This window comes from Sciurus vulgaris (assembly GCF_902686455.1).
Source record: "Sciurus vulgaris genome assembly, chromosome: 1".
NCBI lineage: Eukaryota > Metazoa > Chordata > Mammalia > Rodentia > Sciuridae > Sciurus > Sciurus vulgaris.
In genome coordinates this window covers 169,543,722-169,561,188 of record NC_136461.1, presented here as the reverse complement: position 1 = coordinate 169,561,188, position 17,467 = coordinate 169,543,722, and the positions used below count along the sequence as shown (strand labels likewise).

Here is a 17,467-nt window from a genome sequence, read left to right as displayed (position 1 = left end):
ACCACTAAATGTGTATATATGTATTATATAAACTTAATCTTTTAATACTGTTTATTTTTAGCCCATTGTTTAAAAAATAAAAGTTAAAAAACTTTTAACTGACTGCTTAAAAGTAAAGTTTTGCCATTGCTTGGAGAAACTTTTTTTTCCTTCTCTGTGCTGCCAGCTGTAACACTTCTTCTGGGTTGCTTGCATTCAATTCTGTCTGGCCGATGGCTTTGATCTTCTCAAAACAGAAAAATGGTATTATTAGAGGTCTGGTCAAAATTAAGTCTTGAGTCTAGCTAATATATACAATATAAAATTATTTGCAAACAATAATGAAATTAGTTTAATGATTAACTCAATCTCTAAATGAGTCTAACTATAAAACCCAAGAGCTGTGGAGAAGTTAACATGGTTTTTTTGAGCCACTCAAGATTGTTGCACCATGGGCTACGGTTGTGGCTCATGGTTGAGTGCTAGCCTCGTGTGAGGCACTGTGTTTAATTCTCCAGCACAACATATAAATAAATAAAGGTTCATCAATAACAAAGACAAAAAATTAAAAAATTGTAACTATGGTGCAATAATTTTTTGAGTTGCATTTTATTACAGTTAAGTAAATCCATATTTGATTATAATAATTCAATACCAAATTACCTTAACTTACAGTTAAGATTCCTAAAAAAGGTACACTTGTCACATTATTGGTGGGAATGCAGACTAGCACAACCACTCTGGAAAGCAGTATGGAGATTCCTCAAAAAACTAGGGATGGAACTACCATATGACCCAGCTATCCCACTCCTTGGTATTTCCCCAAAAGATCTAAAATTGGCATACTACAGCAACATAGCCAAATCAATGTTAATAGCAGCACAATAGCTAAATTATGGAATCAACCCAGATGCCTGTCAACAGATTAATGGATTAAGAAACTGTGGTATGTATACACACACACACACACACACGAGATCTACTCAGCCATAATGAAATTATGGGGGCTAGGGTTGTGGCTCAGTGGTAGAGCACTTGCCAGGCATATATGAGGCACTGGATTTGATTCTCAGCACCACATATAAATAAATGAATAAAATTAAAGTTCTGTCAGCATCTAAAAAAATTGTTTTAAAAAGAAGAATGAAATGATGGCATTTTCTGGAAAATGGGGACTATCATGCTAAATGAAATTAGCAAAACTCGAAGGTGAAATGTTTTCTCTCATATGCAGAAGCTAGAGTAAAAAAAAAGGAAAGGGGGAGGGAAGGAAGATAAAGAACTGATCAAATACAAATTAAAAGACAAGCAAAAGGAAGTCTAATAGAATGGGAGAGGGACTGGAGGACAGAAAAGTGGGGGAACCATGAATTAAAATCCATTTCCGTGCATGGATGAGTTTGCCAGGATGAATCCAACTACTATGTATAAAGCTCTAATAAAAATAAGTAGCTCAAAGGGCTAAAAATAGTTGGGAAAATCACAATTCATGTTCTAGGGCTTTACATTTTTTTAAAAATTTTTAGTTGTACATGGACAGAATGCCTTTTTATTTATTTTATGTGGTGCTAAGGATTGAACCCAGTGCCTCACACATGGTAGGCTCTCTGCCACTGGACCAGAGCCCCAGCCCCAAGGGCTTTACATTTTTAATGTGCAAAAATAGCAAGTTATTTAGCACTATAAAAACCTATTGTGAGCTGGTCACAGTGGCTCACACCTGTAATCTCAGCAGCACAGGAAGCTGAGACAAGAGGACTGAGAGTTCAAAGCCAGCCTCAGCAAAAGCAAGGAGCTAAGCAACTCAGTGCAGACCTTGTCTCTAAATAAAATACAAAAATAGGGCTGGGGATGTGACTCAGGGGTCAAGTGTCCCTGAGTTCAACCCCAGTATCAAAAAAATTAAATTAAATTAAAAATACATTTTTTTTAAAAAGAGCCTATTGTGATTCAACTTTCCATGATTAGAAAGAAGTATTTCAACCTACTAAATATCCATAGAGTGCTATGCTACTGCTATGGAGTATTTAGTGAGAATATTTTTGGACCTTACAACCTACCCTTTGGATTTTAAAATAACCAATAACTAGACCTTATTTGCTAAGACTATTCTCATAGGTGGCTTGAAAGGAGCTGTGACTATTTAGAAATGATCATCAGGTAGGTAAGGGAGGTTAGGCAATACAAACTGCTGTATGATGCCATTTCAATATGAAAGAAGACATGCTACAAAAGCCAGAAGTAGACTGGGGAAAGTGACATACACCTGTAATCCCAGTGACTCAGAAGGCTGAAGCAGAAGGATCATAAGTTCAAAGTCAGCCTCAGCAATTTAATGGAGACCCTCCCTAAATATTAAAAAAAAAAAAAAAAAAAAAAAAAAAGGGCTGGGGACGTGGTTAAGCCCCCACTGGGTTCAAAATTAAAAAGGTGCTGTAATGGGATATAACTAAAGATTTGTACAAACAAGGTATCCAAAAGATAATTGGTTATAAAGTCCAAAGCATGAGAAAATGAAATAGAAGTCATATCTAAGAGAAATAAATACATCTCATGTGAGTGGTAGTCATACCATGAGTGGATAGGATTAACTAGGAAGAATGAAGGATGATAAGAAACTAGCCCTTGGACTAACACCTTGGGAAAACTAATGTTACCAGTGGGTAGGACATGTCCATAAGAAAGAAAAAAACAGGAGGAAGAACTGAATAAAAATACTGTCAGGGGTGCCAAAGGAATCAAGAATTTCAAGAAGGAAGAAAATGTAAACAAGTAGGAAAGGGAGTGGAAAGTATCCACTGGCGTTTGCATTCGGTAACCCTTAAGAACACTTTTAAGAGTTGTGATGACCAAAGGCAAATTGCACTGGGCTAATGAGCGTCAAAAAACTAGAGGTAGAAGAACACATTTGATTTATGGGTGTTGATTTTATATTCTGCTACTTTGCTGAATTCATTTATTCTACAAGTTTTCTGGTGGGATTTTTGGGACATTTAAATATATAATCATCAGCAAATAGTGATAGTTTGAGTTCTTCTTTACCTATTTGTACACCTTTAATTTCTTTCTTCTAATTGCTCTGGCTAGAATTTCAAGGACTATGTTGAATAGAAGTGGTGAAAGAGGGGATCCTTACCTTGTTCCAGTTTTTAAAGGGAATGCTTTCAATTTCTGTTTAGAATCATGCTGGCCTTGGGTTTTAGCATATGTAACTTTTACAATGTTGAGGTAAGTACAGGCAACAATAAATGCTGGCAAGGGTATGGGGGGAAAGGTACACACATTGCTGGTGGGACTGCAAATTGGTACAACCACTATGGAAGGCAGTATGGTGATTCCTCAGAAATCTTGGGATGGAACCACCATTTGACCTGGCTATCCCACTCCTCAGCATATACCCAGAGGAATTAAAATCAACACACTATAGTGATGTAGTCACATCAATGTTTACAGCAGCTCAACTCACAATTGCTAAACTATGAAACCAACCTAGATGACCTTCAACAGATGAACCAATACATACACACACATACACACACACACACACACACACACACACACTGGAATATTACTCAGTCATAAAGAAGAATGAAATGGCATTTGCCAGTAAATGGATGGAGTTGGAGAGTATAAGCCAATCCCAAAAAACCAAAGGCCAAATGTTTTCTGATATGTGGGTGCTAATTCAAAATGAGAGGGTAGGGCACTAGCGAAGAACAGATTTACTTTAGGTAGAAGGGAGGGCAAGGAGGGGAGGGGATATGGGGACAGTAGAATGAAACACAGACATTATTACCTTATGTACATTTATGACTGCATGACCAATGTAATTCTACAACATGTACAATCAGAGAAATGAGAAATTATACCCCACTTATGTATGATATATCAAAAGTGCATAAATGTATTCTGTCATGTATAACTAATTAGAACAAATAAAAAAATAAAACTAGAGGGATGAGAGGTGGCTAGAGGGGGAGGCAGGGTCAAGAAAAGTTTTTATTAAGGATGAAATAGTTTACAGACCATGAAAAAAAGGTTAACAATATAGGAAAAGAGATGACTAAAAGATCCTCAAGGGGACAGAATCGAAAGCATAAAATCTGCCTTCAACAAAGAATAGAATAACCTCTTACTAACTGAAGAGTTGACTTAAAGATGAATGCAGTTGTAGATTATTTTAAAGGTAGAAAAAGCCATGAGGATAAGGCTTGTCAGTCTTTGTTCTGACCTATTCCCAAGCATACAAGAGCCAAGGAAATTACTAAAAATGGAAAAGGTAGCGAGGAAGGGGCTTAATGGGAAGTCTAAAACAGTTCTGAAAAGAATGAAGACCACTTAGAAGAGCTAAAGAGACAGTGTTGTAGACTGTGGTTTGGTGGTGGCATGGTTGTAGGACACTCAAATTTCCACCAAGATCTGGATCAGGACTTTTCCAGAAGAGGTAAAGAACAAAAAAAGCTGCTAAAAGCCACGATCAAAGAATAGTCCTGACAGTCAATCATGGTTAGCTAGGGTTCCCAAACCTGTTTTATCATCAAACTACCTCGGAAGTTGGATTAGTTAAATTAGATCCCAGGGCCCCACCTCAAACTGCCTGAATCAGTATCGCTCACAGTACACTGACTGGTATTTGCTGTACAGAGGATAAGCAGGAAAGGAAGGTAAGACAAATGGCTAACAAAGTGGGGGGAAACTAGTCACATACCTGAACGTCTCAATGACCATGAGGAGCACAAGAGACATGAAATCAGAAGAACGTTGTTGGTGGATTAAATTTCAATATAAAACCTCACATACAACAATTGTGGCTAACAGTAAGACACAGTCATGGGAGTGGGTGGCTGGCAAACAGTAAAGGTGATAATTGATATAACTGAAGTTGGCAAGGACCTATAAACCTAGGGAAAGTTCATCATGTGTCTTTTGATGTACATAGAGAAATAAGTTAAATGAGAGTAAGGAGGTATATATAAGCTTCAAAAGAGACAGGGCTTTTAAAAAATGTTACAAAAAGAAATGGCTTGCTGGACACAGTGCTGCATGCCTGCAATCTCAGAAGACTCAGGAGGCTTAGGTAAGAGGATCACAAATTTGAGGCCAGATTCAGCAATTGAGCAAGACTCTAACTGAAAAAATTAAAAGCACTGGGGATTGTAGCTCAGTGGTAAAGCACTGCTGGGTTCAATCATTAGTTTAAAAAAAAAAAAAAAAAAAAAAAAGTAGAAATGGCTTAGAAATAAGGGAGAGCGGAGGACATTTCAATATTGCCTTCTAGCCCCAAGCGCACTGGAAATGGCAGCATGAGTGGCCTTCAGACAAGGGAGCTAGCTTCATGTTTATCCTTTTCCCTTTTTTAATGATGCTATTATCAGTTTGTTTCCACTAAACAAAAAGTGCACAATTTTGTCCAAATGTAAAGATTTAAAACACACTAACAGCATAGTTTTGTTAATATAAGAGTAGAAAATTATCTGTGGTGATACTGATTCAGCAGTTAAGTTATAATATAAACCATTAAATTTAAATTTAAAATATTTTGGCACAAAGCCAAATTTAAATAATTCATCTAGTCCAAAGCCATTGGATGGTAGGCGTCCTATGAACCTCTGTAGCCCCCAGTTACTGGAGGAACTCAAGTTTGAGGCCAACCCTGGCAACTTAATGGGACTATGTCTCAAAATAAACAATACAAAAGGATTGAGGATATGTAGCTCAGTGGTTGAGCACCTCTGGGTTCAATCCCCATCACAGACACAAAAATCTAAACCAACCAACCAAACACTGGGCTCCTACTGTGTGCCATGTACCATTCTGAGCAAACCAAGACCTTATCCTCATGGGGAAAGAGACAATAATATACCAGTATATATCAAATACTGGTATAACAGAGAAACACCTAAGAGTAATTAGAGGGAAAAAGTGGGACATGGTATAAATGGTCAGTAAAAAATGACCCCTAAGAAGGTGACAACTGATAGGCAAGAGGGAAGTTGACCCTTCCTAGAAAAGAAAATCCCAAAGACCCTTAGGGGATCAATGTGCAAAGAACAGTAGAGTTATCTGTGGCAGAAATTAGGAGGGGAGGAAAGTAAGTTGTGTAAGCAGGAAGTCAAGTTATATGTGGCCTTGTAGGCCATTATAAGAACTTTGACTTCTGTGTGATAGGAGAAGCCATCTGAAGATCTGCAACAGAAATAATCTTTTTTTTTTTTTTTTTTTTTTTTTGCGGTGCTGGGGATTGAACCCAGGGCCTTGCACTTGCGAGGCAAGCACTCTATTAACTGAGTTATATCCCCAGCCTGAAATAATATCATTTTTAAAAAAACTGAGGCTGGACATAGTGGCGCATGCCTTTAATCCCAGTGGCTCTGAAGGCTGAGACAGGAGGATTGCAAGTTCAAAGCCAGCCTCAGCAAAAGCAAGGCAGTAAGCAACTCAGTGAGACCCTGTCTCTGAATAAAATATAGAATAGGGCTGAGGATGTGGCTGAGTAGTTAAGTGCCCCTGAGTTCAATCCCCGGTACCAAAAAGAAAAAGAAATAGAAAAAGAAAAAACCTGAGATGAAATAGCTCATATATCAAAAAAAGATCTTTTAAAAAGTAAACACTGATAACCAAATTCTGGCAGTGAATGAACATACTAAAGTTTTTGTTGTTGGTATAAATGTTAATTATTTAATATTCTAGAAATTAAGTACATCATTGAAGAAAAATCTAAGGTAACTTACCGCAATTTGTCTTTTATCTGTTTCTCCTCTCTTATGATGAAGATCTACATAAATCAGTTAAGAATAATAAATCTAATAGTATAGTATTAAATATCATGATAAAATCCACAATATGAAAAACTAATCCATAAAAGTTGGCTTCTAACATCACAGACTGGATGGCAGGATACAGGTCAAGTATTCCAAGATGGTAACATCCCAAATGTAGTCATAGTAGGAGTCCATAGCATCATGACTGAAAAACAGAATTCAGTTACTATTTTCTTATGCAGAAAAACTGAAGAAACATCTTATTTAAAAAAAAAAAAAAAAAAAAAAAAATTCATACCTGTTTTGTTCCTGTAGTGATTTAAAGGCTGTCTTGTAGTCAATTTCTCTGAGGAACTGACATAAAATTGCCACCTACATAAACAAAGATTGGAAAATGGTTTCATATAACAATGACACTCCTGGATTTGGAGGATAATCTTTAATTATTTTTATGTGAAGAATGTATTCCTTAAGAAGCCTTGCATATCACAGTGGGTCAGTTCATATTTATTAATGCCATCTCATTTTAATTTCAAAAACCTTTATCCAAGTGTCTGTCTTTACATTTTTTTCATCAGTGACCTAAATCACAAAATTTTTATCATTATTTCAATACTTTGGCAAAAGCCAAGTTCAGAAAATTGAACTGGGGGGAATGGAAAACTGCTAAAAGAAAGTATGACATTCAAGGGCATATAGAACATGAAAATAAACCTTTCACAGCTGGCAAGTATGGATGCTCACTTAGCAAAATTTAGGCTGCCTGTCTACTTAACATAGAAAGCGTCCATTTCAATCAGTATGTAAGTCATAATGTTCATCTCTTTAAAAAACTTTAGAAATATTTTTTACATTTTCACATACCATAAAAATAAGCCTCTTGAAAGTACACAATTCAATAGTTCTGTTTATTTGCAAAACTGTACAACTATTATGTTTAATTCTAAAATACTTTCATTACCAACCCATCCCTCCCTGACCCCCCCCAAAAAACACACACCCATGAGCATTAACTTTCCATTTCCTTGTCTCTCAAGACTCTGAAAACCATTAAACTATGTTCTGTCTCTAAAGATCTGCCCACTCTGCTAGGCAAGGTGGTTAAGCCTATAATCCCAGCTACTCAGGAAGCTGCAGTAGGAGCATCAGGATTGCTAAATTTGAGGCCACCCTGGGTAAGTTAGCCAGACCCTGTCTCAACTGTTCTGGACATTTTATATGAATGCAATCATACAGTATGTGGCATTTTGTATCTTTTACTTAGCATAATCTTTCAAGAATCCTCCGTGGTGCAGGAGGTAGCCATAACTAGTTCCTTTTTATGGCTGAATAGTATTTCTCTGTATGAATATGCCACATTTTATTAAACCATTCACTGTTTGATGGACAAAGGGTTTGTTTTTTTTTTCTTTCTATTTTTTGGCTACAGTAAATGATACTGTGTTTCTACTTTTTGGCTATTATCAACATTCATATGAACAACTTTTTCTGTGGATGTGTTTTCAATTCTGATGGATATTTACATAGAAATGGAAGTGTTGGGTCATATGATAATTTCTGTGTCTGAATTTTTTCTGTACTGAGGACTGAACACAGGGGTGCTCTACCAAGCTATAGCCTCAGTCCTTTATCAATTTTGAGACAGATTTTTATCTTCATTTTTTTTAATTAGTTCTATATATAATTGTACATATAATGGGATTTGTTGCTACATATTCCTACATGCACAAAATATAATAATTTAGCCAATTTCACTCCTAAACATTTCCCCCCCAATCCCTTGGTCACTTTCCTCTACTGATCTCCCTTTGATTCCCATGAGATCCACTCCCACCTTTTCCTTTTTCTGCTCTGGACTCCATATGAAACACAGTGCCTTGACTTTCTGAGTATGACATCACATTTAATGTAATGGTCTCTAGTTCCATCTTCCTGCAAATGACAATTTCATTTTTCTTTATGGATGAATAAAACTCCACTGTATGTAATGCCACATTTTCTTTACCCATTCATCTGTTGATGGCCACTTAGACTGGTACCATAGTTTGGCTATCATGAACTGAGCTACTATAAACATGGGTATGTTCATATCACTGTAGTATGATGGCTTTAATTTAGGGTAAATACATGGGAGTAGTATGGCTGGATCATATGGTGGTGCCATGCCTAGTCTTTTGAGGATTTTCCATAGTGGTTGTACTAATTTACAATCCCACCAAGAGTGTAAAAGTGTCTCCAGTATTTATTATTATGTTCTTGATGACTGTCATTCTGACTGGAGCGAGTGTAGTTTTGACCTGCATTCCCCTAATTGCTAATGATTTTGAACATTTATACATATTTGCTGGCCATTTGTATTTCTTCTTTTGAGAAGTGTGGGTTTAATTCATGTTTATTTATTAATTGGGTTATTTGATTCTTTGGCGTAAAGTTTTCTGAGTTCTTTATATATTTTAGATATTAATCATCTTGAGACAGGTTCTTGCTGAGTTCCCAAGGCTGGCTTTGAACTTGCAATCTTCTTGGGTCAGCCTGCCAAGTCACTGGGATTACAAGCATACATGACCACATGACCACACCGAAGTTCTATATTTAACATTCTGAGGAAGTGCTAAATCATTTTACAGAAGCTGTGCCATTTTATATTTCTACCAGCACAAGGATTCTTAATTTCTCTACATCCTCATCAACAACAGCTATTATTAGATATCTTGATTACAGCCATCCTAGTAGGTGAGAAGTGGTATCTGATTATTTGTAGTTTTGATTGCATTTCCCTAATGGCTAATGTATCTAATCTTAAATATAAGAATACATACTTGAGAATGCTCCTTTTCTATTCACAAGATTTAAAGATCAATGTTTTCTAATTCATACTTTTAGTTAAGATTCTATAAACTAAAAAATATAAATTTGCAAAACTTCTAACACCTTAAAATTAAGTAATCCTGACATGATAAATGAAAGCTGCTTCCCAATGCAATGCCTAATACCTATTATAAACCCTAATATATATGAAAATAAGCCAATGCCATATTATAAACTAACCTGTGTGTGGCAGTTCAGCAAAGAACAACACTTGATCATTCGTTTTATTACCTACAAAAAACAAAACTGATTACTTTTAAAAACTATTAACCACAGACTATAATAAATGCACCATTTCAGTATAAGGTAAACAGAGGGCAAGTTGTAGGAGCAGGGAAAACAGAGGATATATCATAACTCAATTGTGCTGTGAATCTAAAAGTGCTACAAAAAAACAAAACTAATAAAAAATGCTAAATCATTTAAAAAACTATTTTGAGTACCCAAAAATGCATTTGTTAAGTACTTGTGGCCAAATCAGAAGAAACAGCAATGCATACTAACAGAAAAGGAAAAAAAAATTGATACTGGAATCTGGAAGTGGGAATAAATACAGAAAGAGGTCAAAGGGCACAAATTTGCAATCAGGTAGAATGAGTAAGTCTACAGATCTAATATTCAGTATCAGGCATATAGTTAGTAGCAGCACCCAGTAGGAGTAGGGATATAGCTCAGTGGTAGAGCACATACCTACCACATGCAAGCCTGGGTTTGCTCCCCAGCACCACACACACAAAAATAATAATATATAGTAAAAATCCGCTAATAAAATAGATTTTAGGTTGTGGCCCAGTGGTAGAGTGCTTACCTTGCATGTGTGAGGCACTGGATTCAATCCTCAGTACCACATAATTAAATAAAATAAAGATACTGTATCCAACTACAACTAAAAAACCAAAAATTTTTAAAAAACAGATTATAAGTGCTCTTAGCACAAAGGGGGGATAATTATGGAAGATGATGGATTTGACTAATTTCTTTACCTGTATCGTGTTATCTACTGTAAGTGTACACACCCACTTAGGCATTCACCCAACAAGGGAAAGAACTGGAGATTTAGGAGAGACAGTCAACATGATTTGAAAGCTGAATGGATACTGGTGGCAGGATCACTAAGTAAGGAAAAGAGCCAAGGACAATGCTAAGGATTGGGCTTAGTTGTCTCAAGTGTTTAAATAAAAGCATTCGGTACTCTCCAGAGTTTTTGTTTTGTCTGTTTGTTTGTTTTAAGAGCAGGTGAACTTATTAGGAGAGAAGCCTGGTAAAATGGAACCAAGTTTTAGACAGATTAAATTTGAGGTGTTGGGGGAAATCAAAACACCAACAGGCACTAGAAATATGGACACTGAAAATATGGACAGTCAAAAAAAAAGGGGGGAAAAAAAGGTAAAGAAAATATGGACAGCAATCTGGTCTAGACCTATCAACTTGGGAGTTTATCATCACATACACAGAAATGGCCAAATAGCCAAAAAAGGGCTCAGGAAGAAAACTATGTAAAGGTAGGTAAAAAGAGAGGAAGCACACAAAAGAACTTACCTGGTCTGTGTAAACATCTGGAGGCACAGCCTTATTAAAAAAATCAGAACACACAGCTCCTGCCTGGAGGTAATAGTGAAGAGCTGCCGAATACTGATTTGTTGCTGAAGTAGTAAACAGAGGTAAAAATTACTTGTCATTAGACAAGAGTTGGGGGGTGGCGGGGAGAAGGTCTCTTTTATTAGTTAACAAAGGCAGATTCAAATGACAGATATGGGGATAAAACTGTACTTATTTAGGACAATACCAAGAAAGCCTGCCTTTTTTTAGTCACATTTTAAAACATCAATATAATAGCTGGGCACAGTGGCATGCAGCTTGGGAGGTTGAGGCAGGAAGATCACAAGTTCAAAGCCAACCTTAGCAACTTAGCAACACCTAGGAAACTTAAAAAATGGCTGGGGATGTAGCTCAATAGTTAAGCATCCCTGGGTTCAATCCCCAGTACCCAAAAAGAAGAGAGTTAAGGATGTAGCTCTGGTAGAGCACTTGCACGAAATGTGTGAGTACCTAGGTTCAATCTCTAGTACCACCACCACCCAAATAAAGTGATGCAGATTTTTTGCCTCCTAAAACTGATTAACCAAAAATTTACTTCCAATTTCTCACCAAATTTATTAGTACAGAATTCAGTATCTGGAGGTATTTATTTCCCAAATATTCAATTAGAAACATCCAAATTTTGGGGGGTAGTTCAGAACCAATATACTTATTCTGCATATCTATATTAAGGTCTTGGTGATTAAACTCTTCTGGGTCTGGGATGAAAATGAACATTGAAAACCAGCAGTTATTTACTTCAGAAAATCTGGAGGAGAGGGGAAGGATGTAGAAAGGGGTACAGAAGAAACAGAACTAACCATGAATAAATTATCATTAAAGCTGAATGGTAGATAAATAGGAGTTCATTATACTATCCCTTTCACCTTTAAAGTTTGAACTTTCTCTTTTAAAAAATCGACTTCTAGGGCTGGGGCTATAGCTCAGTGGTACAGTACTTGCCTAGCACATGTGAGGTATTGGGTTCAATCCTCAGCACAACATGAAAATAAAAATAAAGGTATTATATTCATCTACAACTAAAAATATATATATTTTTAAATCAACTTCTAGAAAAAGAAAGATCCTGAAATGATACCAGTCTGAATTTTTATTTGATCTGTATAGTAAAAGAAATACTAAAAATTTCCTATCAAGTTGGAATATTTTAACACATAATCAGTAAGGGGGAGGGAAATTAGGAATTCATCTCCAAGAATACTAATAATTACCAAGAATACCTACAGAGTTTAATAAAACTATTGTAATAAAATGTGTAATATATTTACTTTTACTTCTAATAGTGTCACCAAAGCAAAATAGGTTCACTTACCAAAATAAATGTCTGCCTGAATAATTAACCAGGAATGGTTGTTTGGATTTATACTAAGTGTATATCGAACTAGTTCTTTCACTGTGATTGCTACAGCTTCAAAGTCCACAGATTGAAGGCTAAAGGAAAGATACTTAACATTAATTCTATTTTAAAAGTCAACTTCAAATTAGATATACGCATTTACTAAAAACAGAAAGATTAAGTCTAAACTCTTATGGTCATAAATGTGATAAAATCTTTACCTTACCTATTAGAGGACAATTTATAGTCAACACAAGAGAAGGATTCATAGAATTTCCCTGAATGCTTTTTAAGTTCTATTATCTAAAAGAAGCCACAAACAACAAGGGCTCAAACCCTAATACTGCCATGAGACCTTAAATCTACCTATGGCTTCTTGCAAGAGTGACTCCTAGATTAGATTTTATACTGGCCCTAATGGGGTTAAGGTTTATTTGTGACAAGTATGACACTTCAGTACTTTTGGTAGTAGCAAGAGTCAAGGAACAGGTAGGAAACATGTCCAGCTGCTCTGATCCTGGGTAAGAGGGGAGGACTGGAGATACAGAACCAGAAGATAGACAGTGACAGTAAAAGCCAGAAACAAAGCTGAGGGCTCCTCCCTCCCAGAAACAGAAAGGTTCAGTGGTAGAAAATAGGTTCTAGGGGCTGGGGAGATAGCTCAGTTGGTAGAATGCTTGCCTCACAAGCACAAGGCCCTGGGTTCAATCCCCAGCACCACCAAAAAAAAAGAAAAGAAAAGAAAACAGGTTCTGGATTCAGACATACAAAAGGTTCAAGTCAGGATTCTATCTAATTTATAAAGTTAACTTGACAAAGTACTTCTATTGCCCACAGGTGTTTGATTTTACCATAATACCACTGAGAATAGGGGAAAAAAGATGTGGTGTTAGCAGCAAATCCCCATTTATTTACAATAAAATGAGTTAAATTGGTTTATGGTTAATTTTAAAAATACCTACAAGATGTTGTCTAAGAATTCTATCTACACAGCAGCGAGTTTTAAAATAGCAATATTTAATCCCATGCCATTCTCGCCATTGTTGGAATGCTATTCTTGGAATCAAAAGACTCTCGGCTGTGCATGTTGGCGCACACCTGTAATCCCAGGGATTCGTGAAGCTGAGGCAGAAGGATCACAATTCGTCGGTCAGTCTCAATAATTTAGTGAGATCCAGTTTCAAAATAAAAGATAAAAAGGAACAGGGGTATAGTTCAGAGGTAAAGAACCCCTGGCTTCAATTCTCAGTACCATCAAAAAAAAAAAAAAAAAAAAAGCACAATTAAGGGCTTGGGGTGTAGTCTAGTATGAGGGCCCGGGTTCAATCCCTAGTAAAATTCTCTTTACCTGATTCCTGGACTGCTATCTAACATACTGAATTTTACACAAAAATTAAGAAAGATATTATGATGGAATTTGCAGTAAGAATGCTGCAAAGCACATGCATTTGTTTCATGAAGCATGGTATTCCTTTGGTGGGGGAAAACCCTTATTGTGGGGCGTGGTGCACGTGCCTATAATCCCAGCAGCTCTGGAGACTGAGGCAGGAGGATCTAGAGTTCAAAGCCAGCATCAGCAACAGCGAGGCACTAAGCAACTCAGTGAGACCCTATCTCTAAGTAAAATACAAAATAGGGCTGGGGATGTGGCTCAATGGTTGAGTGCCCCTGAGTTCAATCCCCGGTACAAAAAATAACCTTTATTAAGTCGAGGGCAAGGACACTCACCCCTCTGACTCCCCAAATTCCTATAGGAGATTTAGAGCTGCTTCCAATCTCTAAGACTGAGAAGAAATTGTGCTCATTTTACTGCCTACTCACCAATCTACTAAAATCTTTTTCTCCTCAAGGATGCCATTTAGAGCCCTCCAGACTGGAGGGCCTACCCTTTAAGTACAAAATAAGAAAACTGGAAGGGACAGCAGGGAAGGAAAGAAACTTCTGACAGGAAACAAGTGAACTCTTCTGTATGAGAAGTTGTTACATATAGGAAGAAAAAACATGTGAAAGCTTATTCTTTCAGAAAAAAAATTATTTTCTCTTCTAAAAAAATTTTCCCATCATTTTATTGGATTCTCAGGTGATGAAAGTGAGAGAGGATTTCCTAAGTAATTAAATAAACTTCTATGGCAATTAAAGGGACTGGTAATCATGGTATTAGAAGAGATCTATAAGGAATTATGTATGAAACAAATGATTTTCAAATGGTAGATGACTTTTCAATTCTATTGACTAAAAATCAGAACATCTTAGATATTCAGACTTGCCAATGACATGATTCTATAATTAGAGGATCCAAAAAACTTCACCAGAAAACTTAGATATTCTATCTAGGGCCTTCTCCTAATTTTTAGGAAGGCAATTACTATAACAGAGAAACACAAAGTTGTATGTAGAATCCTAATAAATTCATACCTTTCGATTAAATTACCTAAGGATATTAATACGAGGATGATTTCTAAATATATAACTAATTTAATATACGATATATACATTAAATATACATAATACATATTATATGTATTAATATTATATACATTAAATATATAACTAGTTTAATTTAATATATTATAAGCTGAATGATTACTTACTTGGGAATGGAAGATGGCCAAATAGAAATGTGTTCAGCTGTGATATCATTCACTATGTCTTCCTTTTAAAAAAAAAAAAAAAATATGATTTAAAAAGAAATTTCTTTCAAATATCTTTAAACATGAAATTATAAAATACTGACCCGAACATTGTGAAGTTTCACAAACAGTGATAAAATAATAGTCAAAACCAATGGTTCCTAGGAGGGGGGGAAAAAAAATCTTAAAATAGTGTGCATATGTTTACACACACATACACACACACACACACACACGATACACATAAATATATCTATTTAATATTTCTCCTATCAATCTCAGAGACACCAAGTATTTTCTTCAAAAGACCCTTGTCTTTTGGAATTTAGCATCTGTTTTATTTTAGAACCTATTAAAGATCAACTTTATTTTTAATCTCACACACACAAAAATCGGAACATATAATTTACATAACAATTACTATATTTAGAAGTTTGGTATATGGTGTTCTCTCTCCAGGCTCAAATCCTCATTCTGGGTGGTATTAAGGGATCAACCCCAGGACCTCCAGCATGCAGGGCAAGTGCTCTACCACTAAGCTACACTTTTGATCTCTTTCCAACTAGAACTTCCTACTGCCTCAAAAAATTGACTTTTTATTCCTAACATAATATTTAAAGGACAAATCCTGGGTCATGAACATTAGATAAAAATGACATTAAATCCCCCCCCCTCCCCTCCGCGCGCCTGGGATTCGAACCACGGCCCTTGAACATGCTAGGCGAGAACTCTCCAATACGGGCTATTTCTTCAATCCAACACTAAATCTTTCAAGCAAAAGTTGAAGCCAGGCTTCACACATCTAGCCCTATTGTGGAAATGTCTTTATGATTTAAAAAATACCTGCTCTATTTAATATAACATGGTAAATACAAAGTAAATTTCTCTATTCAGATTATCTCATCCCCAGTAAGAACTGAATTGCTGCAGATGAACACATTAAAAAGTTAATTATTCAGCCATTTGAGGTACTCAATATATTTTAGCATTCTACAAAAATCAGCAAAAGTAATTAGATCAATATTAATAAAACTTACCCGTAATTTTTTGATAAAAGAAAGTAGTTCACTCCTACAAAAAAAAATTGTTGTATACACAATATCAGACATTTTAAAAAATAAGAATGAAAATTACATGGGAAGGTTTATTCTTAACTCTCCAATTCTACATGTACAAAAAGGAGTATAATATATACTATTGTAATAACCTAGTAAACATTTCTTCTGTTTTAATACAGAAATACAAGTTGTCTACATGATCCTAACAGATTTGTACCTAACATGCAAGGCAAGTGCTTCACCACTGACTTACCTTCAGCCCCACTCATGACTTTTGATCTCTTTCCAACTAGTGCTTTCATTCCAACTACCTCAAAAAATTGACTTTTTAATTCCTTACAACAACATTTAACGAATGAAACTCAGGTTGTGAACATTAATTAAATGACATTAAGTTTTTCAAGCAAGAATTAAAGTCAGGCTTCACAATTCTGCCCTAGAATTCTTTGGTACCATCCAATCTCAGATATTTAGTACTATCCAACCTGAGATTTTGAGTTGTGGCTGATTAAATTAATCAGTTATTGGTAGGCTGTTCTCTTAAATATTTTCCAAAGTGGCCATGCAGATAAGTTCATCAGAAAGGAGAACCATAGAATTCTTAAGATAATTCATCTTTATGATATACAGGATAAAGGTAGATGTTCTTGAAACAGTTCAGAGAGTATAAATCATTGAGAATGCAAAAACTTGTAACTGATAGAAACACACCAACACATACCGATACATTATACCTAATGTAGATTCCCTCTGCTTTATTAAACTAACTCTGCCATCATTTCCTCGTTTGTGCTGACTGGACACACTACAAATCTGAACAACAACTTCCCAAAGGTCTTTAGCAGTCCGTCTACTTTCTTTAGGGCCTGGAAGTTCTTTGCATGTCGCTGCTAAAAGCTGTCCAAGCTATAACATGAAAAACAAACAGAAAATAGACAAAAGATAATCCATTATATCCTACGTGACAGTCCTATTATTAGGGCACACTGAAGAAAGATGGTTATTGCCCAAACATACCAAGCAGTTATTTTATGCTGTGTATTCAATAAAACTTCTGAGGAATTCAGGGCTTACACTCAATATAGTGACAGATCTGAATCTGAGGAAGCGAATCCACTGGTTCTACTATATAAACCTCATCATTTTTTGAACAATTATAATCTAAGAGATCAGAAACCAGGCTAATGAGGACAAAAAATGAGATAATGAATACAAAGAGATAAGTGATTAGGTGCG

The 17,467-nt window shown here is 35.9% G+C and overlaps 1 protein-coding gene across 1 annotated transcript in view; it reads right to left on the bottom strand.

The window, feature by feature from the left end:
* Nucleotides 1–19: 19 nt before the first annotated feature.
* Nucleotides 20–17,467, bottom strand: part of INTS8 (integrator complex subunit 8) — a 56,455-nt gene continuing 39,007 nt past the window's right edge. The window contains exons 17-27 of the mRNA XM_079116851.1: nucleotides 16,953–17,137; nucleotides 16,211–16,244; nucleotides 15,278–15,334; nucleotides 15,135–15,196; nucleotides 12,520–12,638; nucleotides 11,148–11,251; nucleotides 9,789–9,839; nucleotides 7,039–7,112; nucleotides 6,881–6,945; nucleotides 6,711–6,754; nucleotides 20–223 (exon numbers count right to left, since the gene is read on the bottom strand). Of these exons, the coding sequence (XP_078972977.1) occupies nucleotides 107–223; nucleotides 6,711–6,754; nucleotides 6,881–6,945; nucleotides 7,039–7,112; nucleotides 9,789–9,839; nucleotides 11,148–11,251; nucleotides 12,520–12,638; nucleotides 15,135–15,196; nucleotides 15,278–15,334; nucleotides 16,211–16,244; nucleotides 16,953–17,137 (912 nt within the window). The 3' untranslated portion in view covers nucleotides 20–106. The remainder of the gene's footprint in view (nucleotides 224–6,710; nucleotides 6,755–6,880; nucleotides 6,946–7,038; nucleotides 7,113–9,788; nucleotides 9,840–11,147; nucleotides 11,252–12,519; nucleotides 12,639–15,134; nucleotides 15,197–15,277; nucleotides 15,335–16,210; nucleotides 16,245–16,952; nucleotides 17,138–17,467) is intronic.